At 36.8% G+C, this 21,856-nt stretch overlaps 2 protein-coding genes across 2 annotated transcripts in view; both read right to left on the bottom strand.

Annotated features, from left to right (window-relative positions):
* LOC125831893 (uncharacterized) overlaps positions 1-21,856 on the bottom strand; it is a 360,286-nt gene that overhangs the window by 207,668 nt on the left and 130,762 nt on the right. The gene's annotated exons all lie outside the window — the stretch shown is intronic.
* LOC125831890 (uncharacterized) lies at positions 5,424-14,361 on the bottom strand. The gene is made up of 12 exons (XM_049511019.1): positions 14,042-14,361; positions 13,603-13,650; positions 13,422-13,495; positions 11,330-12,124; positions 11,139-11,232; positions 10,859-11,017; positions 10,019-10,765; positions 7,832-9,825; positions 7,639-7,747; positions 7,389-7,488; positions 6,352-6,500; positions 5,424-5,898 (listed from the first exon to the last, which is right to left on the bottom strand). The coding sequence occupies exons 1-12, from the start codon at positions 14,106-14,108 to the stop codon at positions 5,579-5,581; spliced, it is 4,656 nt and encodes a 1,551-aa protein (XP_049366976.1). The 5' UTR covers positions 14,109-14,361; the 3' UTR covers positions 5,424-5,578.

The following is a 21,856-nucleotide window of genomic DNA, read 5'->3' as shown; positions in this document are numbered from 1 at the left end:
CGAACATAGGACAAGTGTTTTTAAATTATTAATACATATTGTCATACAGTTACTTGTATTTTGAGATCAAAATTACCAGATATCATTAAAACATTTAAAAATACATTCAAAGTTTAAATATGGGAGAAAGTGACATTTCTTTAATAATATTATTTCTTACTTCACTCAATTTTGTAAACAAATCTAACCAACAAAATAGAAAAAAATATCCATTCAAAAAAAGTCACCAATAGCCTTTCGTCTTGAGGTTATGAACATTAATGATGTACACCATTTAAGTACAAATTTTGTCTTAAATATTCATACTTAAAATTTAGCATGTGCATGACAGTATTCAGGATTACCATAAGTATTTTAATATTTTATCTTTGTATGTAACATATCTTTTACAAAATATTATTACTCAATTAATATTTGAGTAAGACTATCATAGAGAAGCAACTTTATCAAAAAAGTGTACTTGGTTGTTATTATGAATGGTGGTTATATATACTTCAGTAGCATAATTTAATTTAGGTTTAACCCATCGATGGACCCCTAAAGTTGGGAGCAATTTTCACTTAGACACTTTAAGTGGACTTTGTTCATTTTTAACACTTCAAGTCAAGTTTTAATGTGTCATATTGACACTTTTTTTTATAATTAGCAAAAATATAGTGGGTGCGTGTTACACTCGCGGCTGACGTGTAAAGTATCGAATTAAATTTGGACATTTTTCATTCGTATTCAAAATAATTTTTAAACAAAGAATTTTAAATTTAAGAAAAAATATCCAATGAATAAATTACATGTAGCATTTTACCTAAATATTTTAACTATTTTAAAACATATTTTGCAGCACCCTGTCCCCTTCCTGCAACCCCGCATCCTCCCCTGCAAACCATTTTGGGCTAATGAATTTAGGGTGACAAAAGAGTTTCAAAATAAAGAAAAAGTGACACGAGTTTTAATTATTGAGTATAGGTGACAATTTTAAGATTAGTGCTAATGACACTAATTTTAAAACCCTCAAGTTTTATTATTTACATAAAAGCCCTATTTTCCCCGTTCCACACCCTCCCTTCTCTCCACCCTTCTACCGCTGCCATCCCCTCCACTTCTGTCATCGTAATCGTCGTCGTCACCACTTCCTCCTCTACCACAACCATCAGTTCTTCCTCCATTGTCACCACTATCTTTTTCTTCCTCTTTTACCACCATTGTTGCCACCTCTTTCTTCTCTACCTCTGCCTCCACAACAATCATCACCGCCACCTTCGTTGTTATCACCAACATCTCATTAGCCACTCTACCACCCTCTCTTTTACCTCATTTGCTACAACAATTATTGTAGTTGTTGCAGCAACTTCAGCAGTTGCTAAGCGAACTTGAGTAGTTGCTGAAAAAACTTCAACGGTTGATACAATAACTTCAACAGTTGTTGAGCAAACTTTAGCAGTTGCTGAAAAAACTTTAACAGTAGCTACAATAACTTCAACAGTTATTGCGACAACTTCAGTTGTTGCTTGATTTTCTACAAAAAAAACAATGACTTCAACTTCAATTTTTTTAAAATTAAAGCAAATTAGTTTGTGAAATAAGACCAACAAGAGAAAAAAGAAAAAACGTGATAAAAATAATGAACGACAACGATAATGATAGCAACAACAAAGAAGAACAAATAAATGGAAGAAGAGAAAAAGAAATGAAGAAGAAGAAGAGGGAAAAGAAATCTGGAAAGAGAAAGAAAGAAGGAAGAAAAGGGAGAAAGAAATCTTGAAGAGATTTTAAATTTTGAAATTTAAGAAGAGAGGGAAAACTTTTCAAACATTTTGAAATTAGAAATTGGGTTTATTTTGAATATTTTTAAAAGCTTAGAAGTTTTAAATATTACATTTTAGACCCTAATTATCTTAATCACTGATTAAAAAAAAATTGACTTGGTCAATCTTTTTTGTCACCAATTTTAATTTCAACACTTTTTTTGTCACCTCCTCCTCAATTTACTCAACCATCTTCTTCAAGATACTTTTGCAGAAACAACCCCGACCCCCATCGATTTTTTTTAATCCAAAATTAATTTGTTTTATCCACAACAATAAAAGTCTTGTGCTGACATTAAATATGAGTTATCCAGTACTAAATATTAATTTTTTGAAATTTTGCTAACTTTTCAATAATCAGTAATTTCTTGAAATTTTTACAACCTTTCAATAATCAGAGAGCCTGAATGTAGAATTGTAGATCAGCTATGTAAAGAAAGGGAAAAGGCGATGTGATGTGCTTTCCTCCATTAATACCTACCTCTTTTTAAATACTTCAATGTCTAGAAAAATCAAAGGTAAGATATATGTTCTTTTTTATCAAACTAAATCGAGGAGAAAGAAGAGAAACAAAATAAGAAAACGTGTTCAAACTTTGTGGAAACTTCTGCTGCTGGAATTCGTTGTTTTATCTGTCACTCTATTAAATCGTCATCAGCCTATTATCCCCGGCGTACCTTTGATCCGTTAAGCGAGAGCCCTTCCACACGGGACTCCCGAATTACTATGGCTGATTTTCGTCTCTGTCTATCCTTCCTTCCTTTTGATTAGATGGATTATATCATCCAAGAGCTTAAACTAAGAGGAAAATACTTCAAGGAACGAACTTGCAAAAAAGGGCACCTGTGGGAACATCTCTACTGACGAACCATTTCAATAGTACGGGTGCTGCCGTGCCACGAGGTACGGAGGGAGTTTAAGTTTGGGAAGATGGTGGCTGAAAATTGGTAAGAAGATGAAGAAAATAAAATTAAAAAATAGTTAAATAAGCCTCTCACGCGGATACAATGAGTGTGATATACTCATTGTGTCTTGTAAGCAAAAAGTGTCAAAATGACATAACAGAATTTTACATGAGGTGCCTAAAATGAACATCGTCTAGTTAAAGTGTCTAAGTAAAATTTTGTGGCAACTTTAGGGGGCCACCGATGGGTTAAGATTTTAATTTAAATATATGAATAATATCACCTATGGTGAAAAATATTTCATTTCATTAAGTTTCTACCTTATCTTTGTTGAATTGTAGTCTTCTCCTTTTTTCTGCCGCATACATATCATATAGTTGTTGTCTAATGAAAGTATCTAGTATCTTATAGAAGTTGTATCGTGATATCAAATGTATAAATTTTCAATAATAAAAATTAATAGATGAATAAAATTTAAAGTATTATTTATAGAATCATTAATTTGATTTAAGATCATCAATCACTACTTTCTTATCTATTTTTATATAGCTAGTAAAGAGTGTATCTTGTGACATAAAGAAAAATTATATGGAAATGAAGGAAGAACGAAAATATATGTTCATGCTATATTCACTCTAGTGTTCCATTTGATTTAAATCTCTTACCACCAACACTTTACTTTCTCCGTTCATTTTTACATACATATCTATTAAAAATAAGTATTATCATGGTCATGTTATCATATTATAAGTAAAAATGAAAATCTATTTTTGAAATAGCGAATTTAACATCAAAACTAATAATTCAATAGACTACGTTGATACCCATTGTTTTAGCAAAATTAGGAAGTAACTCCTTCGTTTGAGGGAAAAGAATTAAAAAAAAAAAAAAACAAAGAAGAAATATCTTACCCAAATCATATGCCTTTTTTCATATCTGTTTAATATTATTGTCTCTCCCACAACTTTTCGTCACTGTTAACTCATGAAAATGGTAAGAAAAAATACGAGTGTGAATTGATGAATGATTTGCTACAATTTTTTCACCAACTCTTTCTTATAACATACCTCAAATTTCGTTGAATTTCGAACTTGATCAATTTTTGCAAATAACACTTGAGATTTTTTAAGAAGAAGAATAGAGAACTTAATAAATTGTAGTTTAAAAGTGTGAGGAAACCCCTCTATTTATATCTACCAAATAGTAGTATGAATAGGTGTTAATTGTGCCTTATCCGAAAAGACACAACCTTTCAAAAAAGTCACTGCTTATCGGAAAAGATATTGCTTATCGAAAAAGTCACAACCCTTTGAAAAAGGCACAACTCATCAGAAAAGGCACAATCCTTCAAAAAAATCACAACCCTTCGGAAAAGTCACAACTCATCGAAAAAGTCACAACCCATCAAAAAAGTCATAACCCTTTGGAAAGGTCACAACTCATTGAAAAAGTCACAATCCTTTAATTTGAAAAGGTATCTACATTCAATATAATAAAATTAATTAAATTAATAAATAAAATAAATTGAGTATTTTTAATTAGGGGTAATATAGTAATTCAACATTTAAGTTTGGGAGTTCATGTTTTTAAGGTAGTATGTATATATATATATATATATATATATATATGAACGCAGTGAAATTTAGTGTTATTTTTAGACATGATGATTGTTATGAACGCAACGGAATTTAGTGTTATCTTTAGTGTATTACAAAATTTCAGTTTTCTACATGATATGTTTTAGGTCATAACTCATAAGATTCAATGGCATTTTGATACATTCAACATAACTTTAATTTAAGACTACAATATTAAAAAGTCTTCTTTATTTTCTTAAACTCCATTTCAAATTAAATTATGTCATCTTTTCGAAACGAAGAGAGTATAATATGTGTTCCTTCTGATATCTTTTTGATAAGCAAAGAGTGATCATACTCACTTTGCCTGAACTCAAGTTTGACCAGTGCTTCACATAGCTTGACATTTCATTGCACAAGTGCTAGCTTATCTTCAACTGTATTTGTATTCAAATATTTACTCGTATAAATTTGCATTTTGTATTTCTGTTGCCTGCTTATAATATTGCACTACTACAATTGGATGCTTTTCATACGAATGTTCTATCACGAACAATTTAGATGCATACTTTGAATATTAATGATCAATTTTAGTTAATAATTTACAATGTAGTATCACTATTCAAAAACGAAAAAGGAATTTATTGTAAAAGACATTAGGTTGAAGCTCGACAGCGATTTTGCGATTTTGTATTTCAATTTGATTAGGTCATCGATCCGCAATTTTGAATTATTATTTTTTAGGAAGAACTGGTGTTTTGAGTCTTGTTTGAAACGTAAGATTTGAGTGAGTAATTTTACATCATTTACAATATAAAAAAAAAATCATCCGTGATTTACTCTTCTTAGTTATGTTGTATTTGTATTTTTTTTTACTCAGAAACGCAAAAAAATACAATTGAGTACAAGGTATAGAAAACTCAAAGTGCAGCCGTGAATTGTAAATAGTGAAACCACAGCTAAGGAGTCATAATTGAGGCCTAACGTTAGTAGTTTATGAACATAATTACTCCCACTCTCGTACTTGTAGAGGACATAGGAAGGTCATGACAAGCACCTTCTTTACACTTTCAGAGCTTATTGGTATATTCTGTTAGGATATTACTCTGCTCTACTTGATTCAATCGACACAAGATAACTCAACTAATTGGCTACACTAACTACATCTCAACAGCCATCCCTACACAAAATGGGATGGAGTAAAAGAAAATGTGTTATGGAAATTTTACAGATGACTCGAAAATGTACAGCACAAGATATTGTCATTGGGACATAAGTTACAACTGTACAGCAACTAATCTTCTATCCGTTGTATCTCACCCATCATGATGCGATTACTTGTAACCTTGAAACCAAGAAGAGCAGGATCAATTTGTCTTCCTTTCTTTCCTTTCTTCTTACCACTACGGTGTGTTGCATCGATTGCCTCTGATGCATGTGCTTCCTGAGCTGTTGGCTTCTTAGCATTACTCTTAAGCATGTCACTGAATGATGTCTCTGAAACATCAGAGTCACTACAAGATGCAGTTCGACGAAAGCGCCCATCTTTCTTTACAGACGTCGCAGCACCAGGAACTTGATTTGCAGCATTACCTCCCGCTTCCCTCTTACCCCCTAGTGACAGAATTGATACAAATATAAGTTAGCAATTAGGATGGAGAGAGTGAGTGTGGTGCAAGGGGATTAACAATAACTGTTACAAGCCACAAAGGAATAGCAGATATCAAATTAACTACTCCCTCCGTCCCAATTTATGTTGTAAAAAAAAGGGCTTGGAGTTCAAGAAGGAGATGAAGACTTTTGAAACTTGTGACTCAAAATAAGTTATAGACATTTGTGTGGCTAGAAATCATCTTAATCTAGGTTAAATGGAAAGTTTAAAGTAAAGTGTTAATAAAAATATAAAAAATCATTATTTTTGGACCGACCAAAAAGAAAGTGTCACATAAATTGGGACAAGTAGTATATTCCTCACATCTTCAAGGTGCAAAATAGCTAGCAAATATAGCAACATCAAGACACAATCAGAAGACAGCGATAGCAACAAAAAGGAGAAAGTCATCCTACCTTCAGAAGCCATGCCATCTGAAGGATTTTTGCCTCTCGCAAGGCTATCAAAATTTATCTCCGATAGACCCTCCTGGGTTGAAGAAATGCGCAAGACAGGTGGACGCTTCGGCAAGATGTTATCTGGCCTTTTTGATGTCACAGCCATCCTACCCAAATAGAAAAAAAATACCAATGCATAACAGGAAAGAAAAATCACAACATAATCTTCATTGAGGGATGGGAGCTAGTCATATATACAAAATAGTAACTCTTCCATGACTTACACAAAAAAAATTTAACCATTGAAAAGAAAAAGATGAGGAACAAAACTTTTTGAGCAAGGAAGAAGTAGCACCATGTAAAAGTTAAAATCAGACATTTGCACAACGCAGTTTTACAGGATTAAAACACAACTACAAAAAAAATTCAATATATGACAGTGATTCGTCTAAACATACAGAATGGGAGAAAGTTTTTGAACATCCAAATTGGTGCCAAAACATCACCTTTCCTAAGACCAAAAACTAGTGGTAATCACAGTGCCAATCTTCTCGGGTTACAACCGGCGTAAGGTCTGCAGGGTAGAAAACTTGACAAACCTATTGGAACTTTTAGGACAATATGAGGAAATAGGGGAAGATCTGCAATACTACACTGTTTTGTACTCCTCACAGTACCAACTTGGTACTGATTTTGTAAAATTTACTTCCTCTGATAAAAACAAAATACTCATATACGACGTAAGAATATCAGTAAAATGAAGATGGTAGGCAAGTGAAATATCATAACTAAAATGTTCGGTACTCTAAAGCAAAAACATTTGTTAGTAAGCCAACCTTATAATTAGAGTACATTCTTTTTGTAATAGAATCTTGGCAATTAATTCTACACTCCAGGAATTACAAGTAGTGATTTCCTCTTTCAAAGAATTTTATATGAATAAAATTGTTGCAGCTACTGAAGCACAAACTTTACTTGATTTCCCGAACTAACCCATCAGAATGACATACATAAAAATAAGTTCTTTCCAGGAAGAAACAGAAGATAGCACATACCGTTCCTTAGGAATTTCCTCCATAGCCGAATCCCCTCTATCACTCTTGTCATTGTAGAAGTCAAGACTTCCACGTGAAGATAATTTGAAAACATTACAATCTGTCAAACAATAAAACTTCTTTTAATAAAAGAATTTACGAGCACAGACACACATAAGTATTCAATGCAATACACAACATATGTATATTTAAATGTGTGTATATATATATATATATATATATAGAGAGAGAGAGAGAGAGAGAGAGAAACCTCCAGTCCCGAGTGCAGTGTGCCTGCTAAGCAAGTTAATTGGTGTTTCCCCTTCTACAGTCGTCACACCAGCTTGCCTAACAATACTTTCGTGAGCCTCTAAATGTACCTACAGATAACCATCGTGACATGTAAGAGCGTAGCTTCATTGCCAACACATATAAAGATGTAAGTCTGGGATCTTGTAAATCACCTGAGAGGCATCATTGATGCTGGAAAAGACAGGTTGAGCTTCAGCTAAAGCTCCAGAATGAGATTTGAAGGGCAATCTCTCACAAACATCAAGACTATCGGCAATCTCATTTACATGATCTCTCTGTGGTGGCAAATCTGAATTAGAACCATATGATCCAACAGTAAAAGCTTGGTTTAGACTCGTATCCTGTTCCAAAAGAGGGTTGAACGAACGGTTTGAAGCATTTGTCACAGAAAAGTGACCGGAGTGTAAGCCCCTCTCAAACAAAATCCCTCTGGTCATTTCTGCTTGCTCAGTTGACTGCTGGCCAGACTTTTGCTGGAGCAGTTCCATAAGTAATCGCTTTGAACTGTCATCATTAGCACCAGCTGACATCCACATACTTTGATCTTCAGAAGCCCTTTTGACATCAAAATCTCTTCTTTGCCTCTCACCGTTAAGATGTAGTTGCTGCATCCTAGTATCCATCCAATCAGGTGGTAACTGACCATTTCTTTCGGACCAATGATTTTCAATTGTATCTACATTTGGAGCATGAAATTGATTTGAAAACAGAGGACGGTGAGAAGATTGCAAGTGGATGCCAGTCGAGAAACCAGGCATATGACCAGCTGAGTGCATTCTTGAATTTGGATCTTGCATTTCTAAACCTTGTGCATGTACTAGAGGATTTACGGCATCCAAACTAACACCAGGACCACCACCAGGTACTGACATCGTCCGTTCCAAGGGCATAAATCCAGTGTCATAGAGGCCCCGCTGAAGTCTATCCTGCATTGACAAATTCCTTTCCAGATGACTAGCATGCTCTTCAGGAGGGGGTATCTGTTGCTGTTGGTAAATATCTAATGGACCAAATCCAGAGTTTGCTCGACGAGCAACACCTGGATTTCTTAGATACTGACCAGTTTCATCAACAGGCCAGACAGCACCAATCTGTCTATCTTCATCCATTTCCAAACGTTGTCTTAACCTTTCATGTGCTTGTTCTTGTTGACGGACTTGTTGCTCTAAAGGGTGCAACTGTCCATGTTTTGCCCGTGATAGGAGCTCCATTAAATCATTTTGAGGCCCTTGATGCGACATTTGACCAAACTTTGCTTGAATGAGATGCTCAATAGATGGTTCAGCATGTCTTGGAGGAAGATGTGGACGCTGTTGCAGTTCACTAAGAATTTGTTGCTTTATCAACACCTGCTCCAGAGCACTGTTATGCCTAATAGCATCAAGACGTGATTGCGTGTGACTTGGATCCCGTACTTGACTCTGCAATAATTGTTCAAGAACCAGCTGCCTAGCATGGGACTGTTGTTCTTTCATTAGCATTTGCTGTTGATGGAACTGTTGCTGTTGATGCAGCTGTTGAAGCTGTAACTGTCTCTGCTGTTGCAGCTGAAGCGCCATAAAGTGTTCTAGATCCTGCCCAGCCTGACTCGCCAACTGTGGTTGGTGTATTGAATTATGATTTGCCCCACGTTCCATCAAAGCTTCATTGAAGTGACTATTATGAGAGGACATCAAATTATGAGGATGTTGTTGCTGAAGTTGTTGGGAAAACAGCTTCTCTGCTAACTCAAACCGGCTCATTTCATGGTCCTGGTGCAATAAGCGGCTGGCATCCATAGCATCTTGATATAAGTTGGGTTCAGATCCAGCATTTCTTCTATAAGCATCAGTCCATGTCTCCGCAGCAGAGGTTGAGTCCATCTTGGCACCAAATGGCCCAACCCTTGCAGCACCAGAGTTTAGAACTTGATCCTGGCCACTTCCTCTAAAAGGAACATCTGAGATAGGACCACTCTTTCCGGTAGTGCCTTCAAGCTCTGACCATAATAAACCAAGTGGATGCAATGTCTCTTCATGATTTGGAACTCCACCCTCACACATTGCGCTTGGAGTTGCACGGTGGATATTTGAAGGATCAGTACGACCAGTGGAAGTTTTTCCAATAGGATTACCACCGCTTCCAGGTCTTCCTGGAAACACAATTTCTGCAAGTGAAGATGGAAACATAAAGAATTAAATAGCAAAACAACAGATAAAGGCCAACCACATTAAATATCAATGACCATGATCTTGCTGGCCTATTTTCAGGAAAAAAAGGCTACATTCCGACCTCCAAAGCCACAGGAAGTTATGCATTGACATAATCAATAAGGATCCAAGTTGAAAATGCTAACTCACCTTCATCTTGAGCAACAAAATCGTTATAGTCTTCATTTTGTGAATATGGAGGTTTAAATAGACGAGCTGGATGATCAGGTATTGACTGAATACGATGCCCACCAAGGCCATCAAAATCAGATGGCGGCCAGCTCGAGCCATCAAAGGCAGCAGAACCAACCATCTCAGAAACAGAAGCTGAGCTACATAAATCAGAATCCAACTTCCCCTCTAGTACAGCAGATGGTTCTGCCTGGGAAAGATTGGTGTTACCAAAATGTTCATGTTCAAATTTCAAATGCGGCATTACGTCACCAAGTTCAAAGAAAGGTGAATCTTCAGGGGCATCTTCCAAGCGAACTAGTAAGTCCATACCAAAAAATCCCTGATCAAACCATGAAATGATGTCAGCTCCGAGAAATGGCCCCTGGATTTCGCCCTGAGGATCACGATAGTACAAACTCAACTCCTCTGGTGGAATACCCCTTCCTAGAAGGTTGTTCCAATAGATTTCAGAAGAGGACTTCATAAATACAGAATTTGAATCATCAGACACCTTCAAACTGCCATCAAAAGCAACATGTTGATTGCTCTCAAAGATAGGTGTCCTGGTTACTCCGGAATCTGGTAAGCTCTGCACAGAAATATCAGATTGGGACCCACTAATGTATTTAAAGCAGTCACTATTGTCAGTTATCTTCCTGGTCAACAAACTTCCATCTGCAGCTTCAAAATCATTGTCTTTCAGTCCTTCAAGATTATCTCCTCCTGAATCGCAAACAAGTTCCTTTGTCAGAAGTCAACAGGAAAATCAACCTTGATGAGAAGAGCGGATTTAAATAGAGGTAATACTTTACTCACCATCAAACTTGACCTTGACACCGTTCTCGTAAACAAAGCTATAGGTATTGGCTTCTTTAACACCTATTGAAGTTTTCAGCAACCTATCAACTGTCTCTTCAGTGACATCAGTGGAGGGAGCACCCATTTTTGTATTGTTGGGCTCTGTATCCCCTGTTTCTGGAAGATACAAAAACAAATTCAGAGAGAATCTCTTATCCTACTCCACCAAAAAGACAATGGATAGGATGGGAGTAGCAGTCAGTACTGCATCCGGACATAGCATTCGAGAAACAATTACCTGTAACATTATCCATTGATTGACCCTTTCTAAAAGAATTGTGAGAAACGCCACCACCAGTAATTTTACCCTTCCATATATCATTGAGAACAGCCTATAATAAGATTGATCAAGCAACTTTATGGAATCAAATTTTTGAGCACTTAGAAAACCTACAAGTCTGAACAAATGAAGTAATAGATGTAGCTCACCTCCTCCTCAGCATCAGGAACAACAAAAGCTAATGGTTCAATAGCAATTACTTGAGTAACTGGGGGAGCTTCTTCCATATTTTCAGGCATGCTACAAAGAGATGAGCCAAGCTTTTGCCTGCGGTATATGTCAAGAGTTTTCCCCCTTGGATAACTGAATATGCCAGTCGAGATTCTTGATTTTCCAGGAACAGAATTCTCAAATGGTGAAGCACCAATGGCACCCACTGAGGAAGGTCTTATAATAGTCCCAGTAGACCTCCCACGACCCAAGTTAAATCCCACATTTGACCCTTCTACTTTTCCTCTCTCCTGTCCAAAACCTGGAGCAGCTCGATAGGAACTTGGAGCAGCAGAGTTGCCCTCCATTTTATAGCGTGGACGCCACTTGTCACGAGAATCTGACTCCCGTTCTGAGGCAGTACGGTTAGCCACAAATGTTTGACCATCATTATGAGCATCTTCCTTATCTACATCTATCCTTTTCTCACTGCGATTTTCTTTTTCTTTGTCATCAGGACCCCACCTAGAAGACCACTTGTTATCACGCCTTGTATCAAGCCCAGAATTGCGGTTATTAACATCATGCTCAGCACGGCGATCGGTTTTCCTTCGTTCTCTCCGACCAAGCAAGCCAGTTTCCCTTTCTTCCTCACGCCACCGGCGACTGCTCTCAGTCTCCACTGTCGTTCTTCTCCAATCCTTCTTGTCGTCAGGTACATCTGTACGCCAAGCCTCCTTCTGACTTGAATCAACAGAACTTCCAAGTGACAGAGAGCTTGGTGGACGCGGTTCCTATGATGAATAAAACCCAGTAGAAAACATTTTACTAGAAACTTCCAGCAGTATAAAAGAATTATGGGCATGTGTAACATCTGAACATCTGGCACTTTGAGATATATATATATAGAGAGAGAGGGGAATGGAAATCCAAATCTCAAAAAGATTACAGGCAAATAAAGCAAAATTTTCTTCAGTTCTGCTTAACATTGCAACAGAAATCGGTAACAGACACTTCAAGAATTTCATACGTATAAAATCTAGGAGGAAATAATGCTACAACGTGACCGAACTCAGTTGAAGTTTAAAGGGAAAGTGTTTTTGGGGTATTTCAAGGCATCTTTTTTTGTTTAGATCAATAAGAGGAGCTTGGATCGACAGTGACTTTCTAAATCTCAGTTTTAAGACGTAGATCTGTTATGAAGCCACAAGTAATGGACGACATGCATGACAGAAGTATTTCCTCTGTGGTCATGGGCGGTAAATACCATATAAAATCACAGGATTAACAAACAAAAACTTTATGCTTAGTGTGATCCTTCAAAGGGGTGAAATTTTCCGTCTTAAGCAGACCACACACACTTAGTCAACACATATGGGTACTAAAAGATAAAAGTCAATATCTTTGTTATGTCTAATATGGTTAAATGCCGACACCGACAAGATTTCACAAAGACTGTCTAATTCAACAAGAAAACACTTCATTCTCAAGGATTCCCTATATTTATACTTAGAAAGGGGAATCTCCGGATGGAACAAACCAATTCCTTTTTAGTTTTGACTAATAAGTACAATTCATCATACCATGCAAAGCGAAGCCCGGCATTTAAGTGGAGAAGGGTAGAGAGGCGGGCCCATTTCCACCGAGTTTAGAAGGTTGTGATTGGTCCAAAGGGCGGGTCACAGACGGATTTCTCGGTTATCAAGGGAAAAAAAATACAATTCATCATACCATACAGAAAGCAAGTAAAAAGTCTCAATCATGTACAAAAAAAAACATTTTTATAGTTGACAATGACTTTATATGATCTATTGAGTATGAGATGATGTTGTAACTGCAGGAGGGAGGGGCTATTATACATCCATATCTCGACTGGTCTGACGAGAATTTGTCTCAAACTGCAAACCATCTCTCAAGTATTCCAAATAATAAGAGACTAAAATAAGTATAAGACGATAATGCCAGAAAAGCAGATCTTAGGGTCAAAAAATAACTGTCAAGTTTTGAATTCTACTTATGAGTATAGTTTGTATGATGGAATTATCCATTGATGAGTATAAATCAGCTAGTCTGAAAAGTAATCAAACTCACCATCTTTGTGTCACTTGGTTTAACATAAAGCCACTGTGGAGACAAAGGAATGCTGCTGTCCACCATTGCTTGATCTAAAGCAAGGTCAAGGAGAATTACAAGAGAATGTAAAAAGTATATATCAGAAGAAGATCCAGAGTCCGCATGTAATCAAAAATTAAAAAAAATGAAAGAGAAATACCTTTGGAAATATCAAGCTGACCCATGAAAGGCTTGTTGTCATCATTACCTGCAAGCAGATGTTTGTTAGCAACTGTAAAACATGACAAAGTGGGAGCAAAAGTAAATAAATAAATAAATAAGAAAATCTAGTTGCAGCTACTTGTAGATCCAAACACTGGAAGAAGGTGAGAAAATCAACAACTTCCTAATGTAAAATAAATGTTGACAAGCATCAATCCCTCGTCAATTAAGATTGACCAGAAGACTGGCCGCTACAGTGTATTTTGAGTTGGCAATAGAACAATTGGATAGACTGAAATGTCAAAGAAAGCAAATCCAGAGAACCAAATACAGATAAAGAGGATACCTGATCTGAAGCCCTAGAATTTACTAAATTGAAGATTCAAAAATAAGCCCTAAACTAATTGTAAATCAAAATTAAAGAAACTATAGAGCACCTTTGGAGTGATCGGAAGTCTTAGAGGAAAGAAGATCGTCAGGAAGATCAAGATTTCCTTCTGCCATGGCCTTGTCGAGATAGAGGAACGATACAGAAAAATCAATCGGAGAAAAAGGGGAGAGAGTGAAATGGAAAAGTCAAATGAGAGTGAATGTGGATTTGAAGACCGAAGCACAAGCCAGAGAGAGTTTTAGGGTTCCGAGAGCTATTGATGAGAACTGTTGCAGAGAGAAAGAGAGAGATGCGCGAGTCGGGAACAGGTGACGGAGAAGAAAAGGCTGAGGGTTTGGGTGGTCACTAGAGCCAAATCATCTTCTCGAAAACCAAAAATTAAAATAAACGAATTTTTAGACAAAATTATCCTTTTTAACTCTATTTTGGTCATTCAAATAAATTCTTTAAATTTACTTACCACAATATGCTCTTATGGTAACAATACATTCACCTCGAGTCCGATGTACAAGTAGTTGTGTGTATTAGATCGGGTACCACATTGATACGATACATGAACACTAACATAATTAAAAACTTTTTATCGTGTGTACATATGAGATTGATAGATTATATAACATTGTACAATAGTGAGATTGGTAGGGTATATGAACTCCTTGGTCATGCTACTATTTGATGATCATAAGTAAAATTATTGTGAGACATTGGTATGTCCAAGGTTACTAGCGTGTTTGAAATGCATGTCCATCTTATTTGACTAGGTGTAAAACAAAAAATTATTTTGAAATTCCTAAGGGTAGGGGTTCTTATTTCCATTTCAAGAAGGTTTTACGCACTTGAAATGTCCGTTAACACGCAATTATCCAACGACTTGAAAACTTTATGACTAACTTTGGAAAAATATTTAAAGGAAAATATATTTAAAGTTATTTAGAAAACATAATAATTTAACATACTTGAAATAATTTAAAGAGAAAGTTTTGTCAAAAAATGACTAAGTAAAGAAAAAGACAATTAAATAAATGACTTGAATAGAAAAATTCATTATACCAAAAAATGATTTGTCGATTTAATTAAGTTAATCTAAAAGTATAAGTTGGAATTAAATACAATCAAAAGAAATATACAATAATAAGAGAGATAAATTTGGGCTTCTGTCCAAATTCAGAGTATTGGGCTAACAAGTTCATTCTTTCTTTCTGTCCTAATTCTAAGTAATTCAGTCTTTTAAGACACTTCATTTTGGGCCTAACCCAATTTTGTTGTATCATTATGTATATAATTAGTATATACTTGTTGTATATATTGTATATTGGACGTATATTGATTGTATACAACGCTTGTTTATGTATATTAGCTTATGTTTGCCTTGTATATCAGTTTCTGTTTTCCCATACAAACACGAGGCCGACTCGATAAAGAAAATTAAGACTCTATGACTCAACTCGAAAATGTAAAGAAAAAAAGAAGTCCACAAGACACTCGGATAGACATCACATGCAAACAAGAGGATATAGATTAACATATAATTCAACTAAAATAAACAAAGAAAATAATAAAAGACATGTTGAAAGCACACAATTTTAAAAGAGTAACTGAAAGAGAGCAATGATCATTTGATCCATAATGAAGTAACATGGCAACTGGTAACATGCATATACGTAAAAAAAATAGTGGAAAAAGAGCAAAATTGGTCATTATCATATATTCAAGTAACTAAAAGACATGGAATTAACATATATATATATATGTTACACTAACTCAAATTTTAAAACAGTTTTTAACCTAAGAACTCTTAAAAGTTAAAACAATCAAGCCACGAAAGTTCCAACACAACAATAACTTAAATATATATTTTCACTTTAAAGAGATTTCAATAGTATTCAAGTTATGACAAAGAAGAACTGATCACAATCTTATGTACTTGGAACTAAAAAAAACTATATACCTATTTCCTAATTAACCGAGAACCAATTAGTAGTGGTAGAGAAAACAAATAAGAAACCTTCATAGTGGCATTGTAATGAAGCTCAAGTGACTTAAATTAATCATATTATTACAAAGAGAACAATCAAATGAACATACTAAGATTGGGACAATCAAGAGGGTAAGAACTCCTCGGTTATGAACACCTAGTGACCCCTGCAAATTGGCATAATTAAAAACTCTTTATCATGTGCGTGTACATATGAGATTGATGGATTATATCACATAATACAGTAATGAGATTAGTAGGGGATATGAATTCCCCGATCATGCGACTATTTGATTATTTAGAGTTGGATACTATTATTGTACATGTTTTACATGTATATGTGTTTGATGATCCTAACTAAAATTATTGTGAGACATTGGTATGTCCAAGGTAAGGTTAGTGATCTGTGAAATTTTATTACTAGCAGGTTTGAAATACTAATTTCATTTGATACTTATGTCCGTCTTATTTGACTAGATGTAAAGTGAAAAATTCTTTTGAAATTTCAAAGAAAGGGTAGGGGTTCTTATTTCCATTTCAAGAAGGTTTAACGCACTTGAAATGTCCGCTAACACACAATTATCCAACAACTTGAAAACTTTATGACTAACTTTGGAAAAATATTTAAAGGAAAAGATATTTAAAGTTATTCAGAAAACATAATAATTTAAGATACTTGAAATAATTTAAAGAGAAAGTTTTGTCAAAAAATGACTAAGTACAGAAAGACAATTAAATAAATCATTTAGATAGAAAAAATCATTATAACAAAAGATGAGTTGTCGTTTTAATTTATTCTAAAAATATAAGTTAGAATTAAATATAATCAAAAGAAATATACAATAATAAGAGAGATAAATTTGGGCTCCTTACCAAATACAGAGTACTGTGTCATGACCCGCCACATCATCATTCCACTTAGGCGCCACGTGGCATAAAGTTGTCCATGTGGAAGGGTTACATTGGAAGAACAATAGTCCTTAGTGGAATATTCTAGAGATCTAAGTTTCAAAGAGCTTACTTGAGCTTACAAGATCGTGAAAGTTTGTGAGTAAGTTGTCAAGTGCCGTACAGAGCATTAGTCGAAGTCCATGACAACGTGGTATCAGGGCAAAGGTTGAAACCAAGGGAATGACTAACGAGGGAGACATCAACGCTGCTAGCACCACTAACGCCAAGCTGGATGGTGGAAAGAAACACCGAAAGGAAAGAAAAAACCTTAAGAGTAGCGAGGAATTTCTATTCGATCATACACCAAGTGAATCGCTAACATCTCATCCACATTCTACCACTTAAGAGAGTGACGATGAACGAGGTGAGGAGCCAATTGACGTCACACCCGGAGAAGAGTGAATCGCAAGGATGGACATGGCGAGACAGGCTATGGAGATCTTAGGCAAGCACTTGAACAAAGTCGATGGCAAGTTCAAGACTCTCGAGGACTCACCCTTGAAGAGAATGATAACATCCGCAAAGAGTTGGAGGCACGTAGGCATGCAAAGTATGAGATGAATGAAATCATCAGTTCCTTAGAGTGTCGACTCACGGATGTATTAAGCACGATTGAAACCATGAAGGTCGAGATGGAAGTCCTCAAGGGAAAATTGGAAGCTGGAGGATCTGCGACACCCAATGGAGATAGGGAAGTCAAGATTGAGGCTCTCAAGTCACCGATGTTCAAAGGTGTCCGTGACGCGCAAGAGGTGGAGAATTTCATGTAGCATTTAAAGAATTACTTCAAGTGCAACATGGTTAATAGTGATGAGAATAAGATCAACAATGCGGTGTTGTACCCCTCAAAGATGGCCATGTTGTGGTGGAGGCATAAAGAGTCTGAGACAAGGAATGGGTTTTGCACCATCAACACCTGGGAGCAATTCTGAATGGAGTTCAAGAAGGTTTTCTTCCCTAACAACGTCATCTATGAGGCCAAACACAAGTTTAGGGAGTTGAAGCAGACATGTGGCATATGAGCGTATGTGAAAAAGTTTACCACCCTCACGTTTTAGATTACCAACCTCACGGATGAAGATATGTTGTTCCAATTCATGCATGAGCTTCAAAATTGGTCTAGAACGGAGTTAGAACGCTGACAAGTCAAAACTATTGCTGAAGCCATCATGCAAACCGAAGCTTTGACATACCTTAGGCATGACAAGCCCAATCGAGCCAGAGGAAGGAGGTGAGAGGTAATTATGACCAATGTGGGGGATATCATGGGGATATCAAGAAGCAGCAGCCACATCCCAGGAATCATGACACCTATAAATCTGACGGCAAGAAGTCGGGACGTCAAAGTGATATAGAGAGAAAGTTAGTGTCACGCCCCGAGCTACCCCCGAGACGCGGACACGAGACCTATGATCACAAGTGACCCCAAGCTAACCCTGCTGGCATAATCATTAGCATACTAAAGTTAAAATGAGAAATAAAAAAATTGTGGAAGCTAATAATAAGTAAATTTGAAATGATGGGAAATACCTATATACTAAAACTGAATATCAAATATGAGAGTTTAATACAAAAGAAACAACAAACTCAAATACTAAGTTGAATCTAGCTATGTCTGAAAATAGCCTCTAACTGACTAGAAGTGCTAGGACATGCCCCAGCTAAGTTTAGCAAAACTAAAACTAAGAGACTGAAATAATGAAATGATAGCATGACTGTTGTCCTCGAAGAATGAGGACTCACCACTGATGCTGGTGAACTGGAGATCGGGAACCGATCTAAGCGTGATCTGGATGCTGAGAATCTGAACCTACATCACAAAAAGATGTAGCGCAGAGTATGCGACAGTACTTGAAAGGTACTGAGCATGCAGGATAGAGTAAAGCTGAAATAACATATAACTGAACAAAGAAATAAAGCAATGATATAATCTGAACATGATATAGATACTGAATACTGAGCTAACTGAATGCGATGACCAATTTATAACATGCTAAAATTGAATACTGAATGTACTGATAAATGGTCAATGCAATAGAATCTGACTGAACTATGGGAGCTATTAATAACCGATAATAAAACCACATGGGCTAAATGTGGAGTCCGATGTATACGCCTCATCGAGAGGACCCAATACACCCGGCCAAAGGTATAAAGGCATGCTGGCGTGATCACTAAAATGATTCCCACATACGGGGCTTACAACCTACGTGGCTCGTAATTCTGGGACTATATGGGTGACTAACCCTAGTCCAACTCAGTATTGTACTACTCCCAATGGATTAAGTGATTAACACATTATGACTGAATTACTGTGATATACTGGATAGCTCAAAATGACATGCAAACCGAGAATGCGCATAAATAACTTATAGTGACACATTTAAGACTGAGGCATGTATATCTGAAATAACTGAAATATCTAGCCTAGTATGTGTAATTCAAGAACTAAAGAACTACATAGCTAGGTTTCTGAAATTCATGCAATAGACTGAATATTAACATGCTAATCTGATTTGGATCATTCTAACAGCTAAGAACCCAATAATCTTAATCATTCAAGAAACCCTAGGTCTAGTCATAATAAGGGAATAAAAAAACTGACTGAAAACTAAGGACCTAATGGGTGAAAGGAACCCACTAGTGAAATCCCACATACCTGGTGATGAATTCCACGGAGAAATCTTTCAATTTCGGGGCAGGAACTGATAGAATCTTACTGTGTTCTTGAACTAGGGTTCTTGACTTCTTTCTCCTCTTAGCGTTCTAATTTTTCTAAGTTTTGATGAATAATCTGACTTAGGTAAGTTCTGGTTATGTTTCTAGGCTAAAACTAATCAAAACCACGTAGTTTAAGGTTAAAATGACATAGTTTAGGGGTTAAACAAAATAGGAAAAGACCAAAAGACCCCCGTCTTAACTGCTGTCAGAGTGACCGACGGACCTGGTCCTGGTCCTTCGTCGTTTGGCTTAGAGACTGGGATCTGTAAACCAAGATCTACGGACCATGGTCCAACTTACGGTACGTAGGTCTTGACCGTGGGTCAAGGTTTCTAAGTTTTCGGTGGACCACGTTCCATGGACAGTGGTCCCACATACGATCGAGGTTTTTTGGGGTTTTTTTGTGGACCACATTCCACGGACCATGGTCCAACCTATGATCCGTAGGTGGCACCTGCACTTCTGGAAATCTGCATTTTGGTCTATCTAGGATACGGGGTGTTACATTATCTCCCCCTTGGGAACATTCGTCCTCGAATGAAGACTAAACTAGCTGGAAAGGAGGGAAGGGCTGCAATCCCTACCACTAAACACTGGAAACTGAATTTCTGACTGAACTGAGTTCCAAGAACATTCAAATACGCTGAAAATCCAAGTACAAACTGAAGGAACATGCTACTAAGACTGAATCTACACATGAATGACTGAAAAACTGAAGAGGAACTATTACCTCAAGCTGGAGTGGAATCGGAAGGAAAGAGGAAAGGGTACTTGGACTTCATGGCTGCTTTTGCTTCTGTTTCCCAAGTAGCTCTCTCTACGGACTGACTCATTCACAAAACCTTGACTGAAGCGACTTATTTGTTTCTCAACCTTCTAACCTGACGATCAAGGATCTCAACTAGTACATCCTCATAAGAAGGGCTATCTTTTACTGTCATACTCTCTAATGGCACCACGGATGCTGAATCACCCACACACTTCTTCAATAGTGAAATGTGAAAGACTGGATGCACTGTTGTTAAATCTGCTAGCAACTCTAACTCATAAACCACTTACCAATCCTTTTCAAGATCCGATAAACGCCTACATATCTGGGAATGAGCTTCCCTTTCTTGCCAAATCTCATCACCCCCTTCATAGGTGACACTTTCAGGAAAACCCAATCATTAACTTAGATATCTAGTTCCCTTCTCCTTACATTTGTATAAGACTTCTGGCGACTTTGGGCTGTCTTAAGTCTATCTCTAATGAGTTGCACTTTCTCCATAGCATCGAAGACTGTATTTGGCCCTATCAAGGCTGCTTCGAACCAACCAACAAGAGATCTACATCTCCGCACATATAATGTTTCATAAGGGGCTATCTGAATGCTGGAATGGTAGCTATTGTTGTAGGCGAACTCTATAAGAGGAAGGTGATTATCCCAACTACCCTTGAATTCGATCACACAAGCTCTCAACATGTCCCCTAAGGTCTGAATGGTATGCTCTGCCTGACCATCCGTTTGTGGATGAAATGTTGTGCTAAGATTAACCTGAGTACCAAGACCTTTCTGAAATTACTTCCAGAAATGAGAGGTAAACTGAGGACCTCTATCTGAGATGATAGACAAAGGAACCCCATGCAACCTCACAATCTCATTAATATAAAGCTTGGCGTAGTCCTCCGCCGAATCTGTAGTCTTGACTGCCAAAAAGTGAGAAGACTTAGTAACTCTGTCAACTATCACCCAAATGGAGTCATGCTATCTGCGAGTACGAGGTAAACCTGTGATGAAGTCCATGTTGATCACTTCCCACTTCCAAGTAGGAATGTCAATCTCTTGAGTCATATCTCCTGGGTTTCTAATGTTCTACCTTGACTTGCTGGCAATTGGGGCACTTTGCCACAAATCTGCTATATCTCTTTTCATACCATTCCACCAATAGACTTCCCGCAGATCGCGGTACATCTTAGTGGCGCTTGGATGGATAGAATAGCTGGAGTTATGGGACTCTACAAGAATATGTTGCCTCAATTCGCCCACATTAGGAACACATAATCGACCCTAGTAGCGAAACACACCATCTCCCCCTTGGGAGAAAACCTCAACTCTCTGTTGATAGAATGCACCATTGAGTGCGAGCAATATAGGATCACTACCTTGCTTTTCCTTAACTTCCACTACCAAAGAAGATTTTCCCCCATTCTGAACGGTTACACCACCATCAT

This window comes from Solanum verrucosum, unplaced genomic scaffold, assembly GCF_900185275.1.
Source record: "Solanum verrucosum unplaced genomic scaffold, falcon-dt-bn FXZP01000018.1, whole genome shotgun sequence".
In the NCBI taxonomy this organism is placed as follows: Eukaryota; Viridiplantae; Streptophyta; class Magnoliopsida; order Solanales; family Solanaceae; genus Solanum; species Solanum verrucosum.
The sequence above is the reverse complement of the archived record's forward strand: the minus strand, read 5'-3'. Positions and strand labels throughout refer to the sequence as shown.

Excerpts from the sequence above, each read along its gene's own strand:
- LOC125831890 (XM_049511019.1), bottom strand. The coding sequence starts at position 14,108 with ATGGCAGAAGGAAATCTTGATCTTCCTGACGATCTTCTTTCCTCTAAG. Across the intron at positions 13,651-14,041 it reads GACTTCCGATCACTCCAAAG|GTAATGATGACAACAAGCCT; the intron begins GTGCTCTATAGT and ends ATCTGCTTGCAG. Across the intron at positions 5,899-6,351 it reads AGATGGCATGGCTTCTGAAG|GGGGTAAGAGGGAAGCGGGA; the intron begins GTAGGATGACTT and ends TTCTGTCACTAG.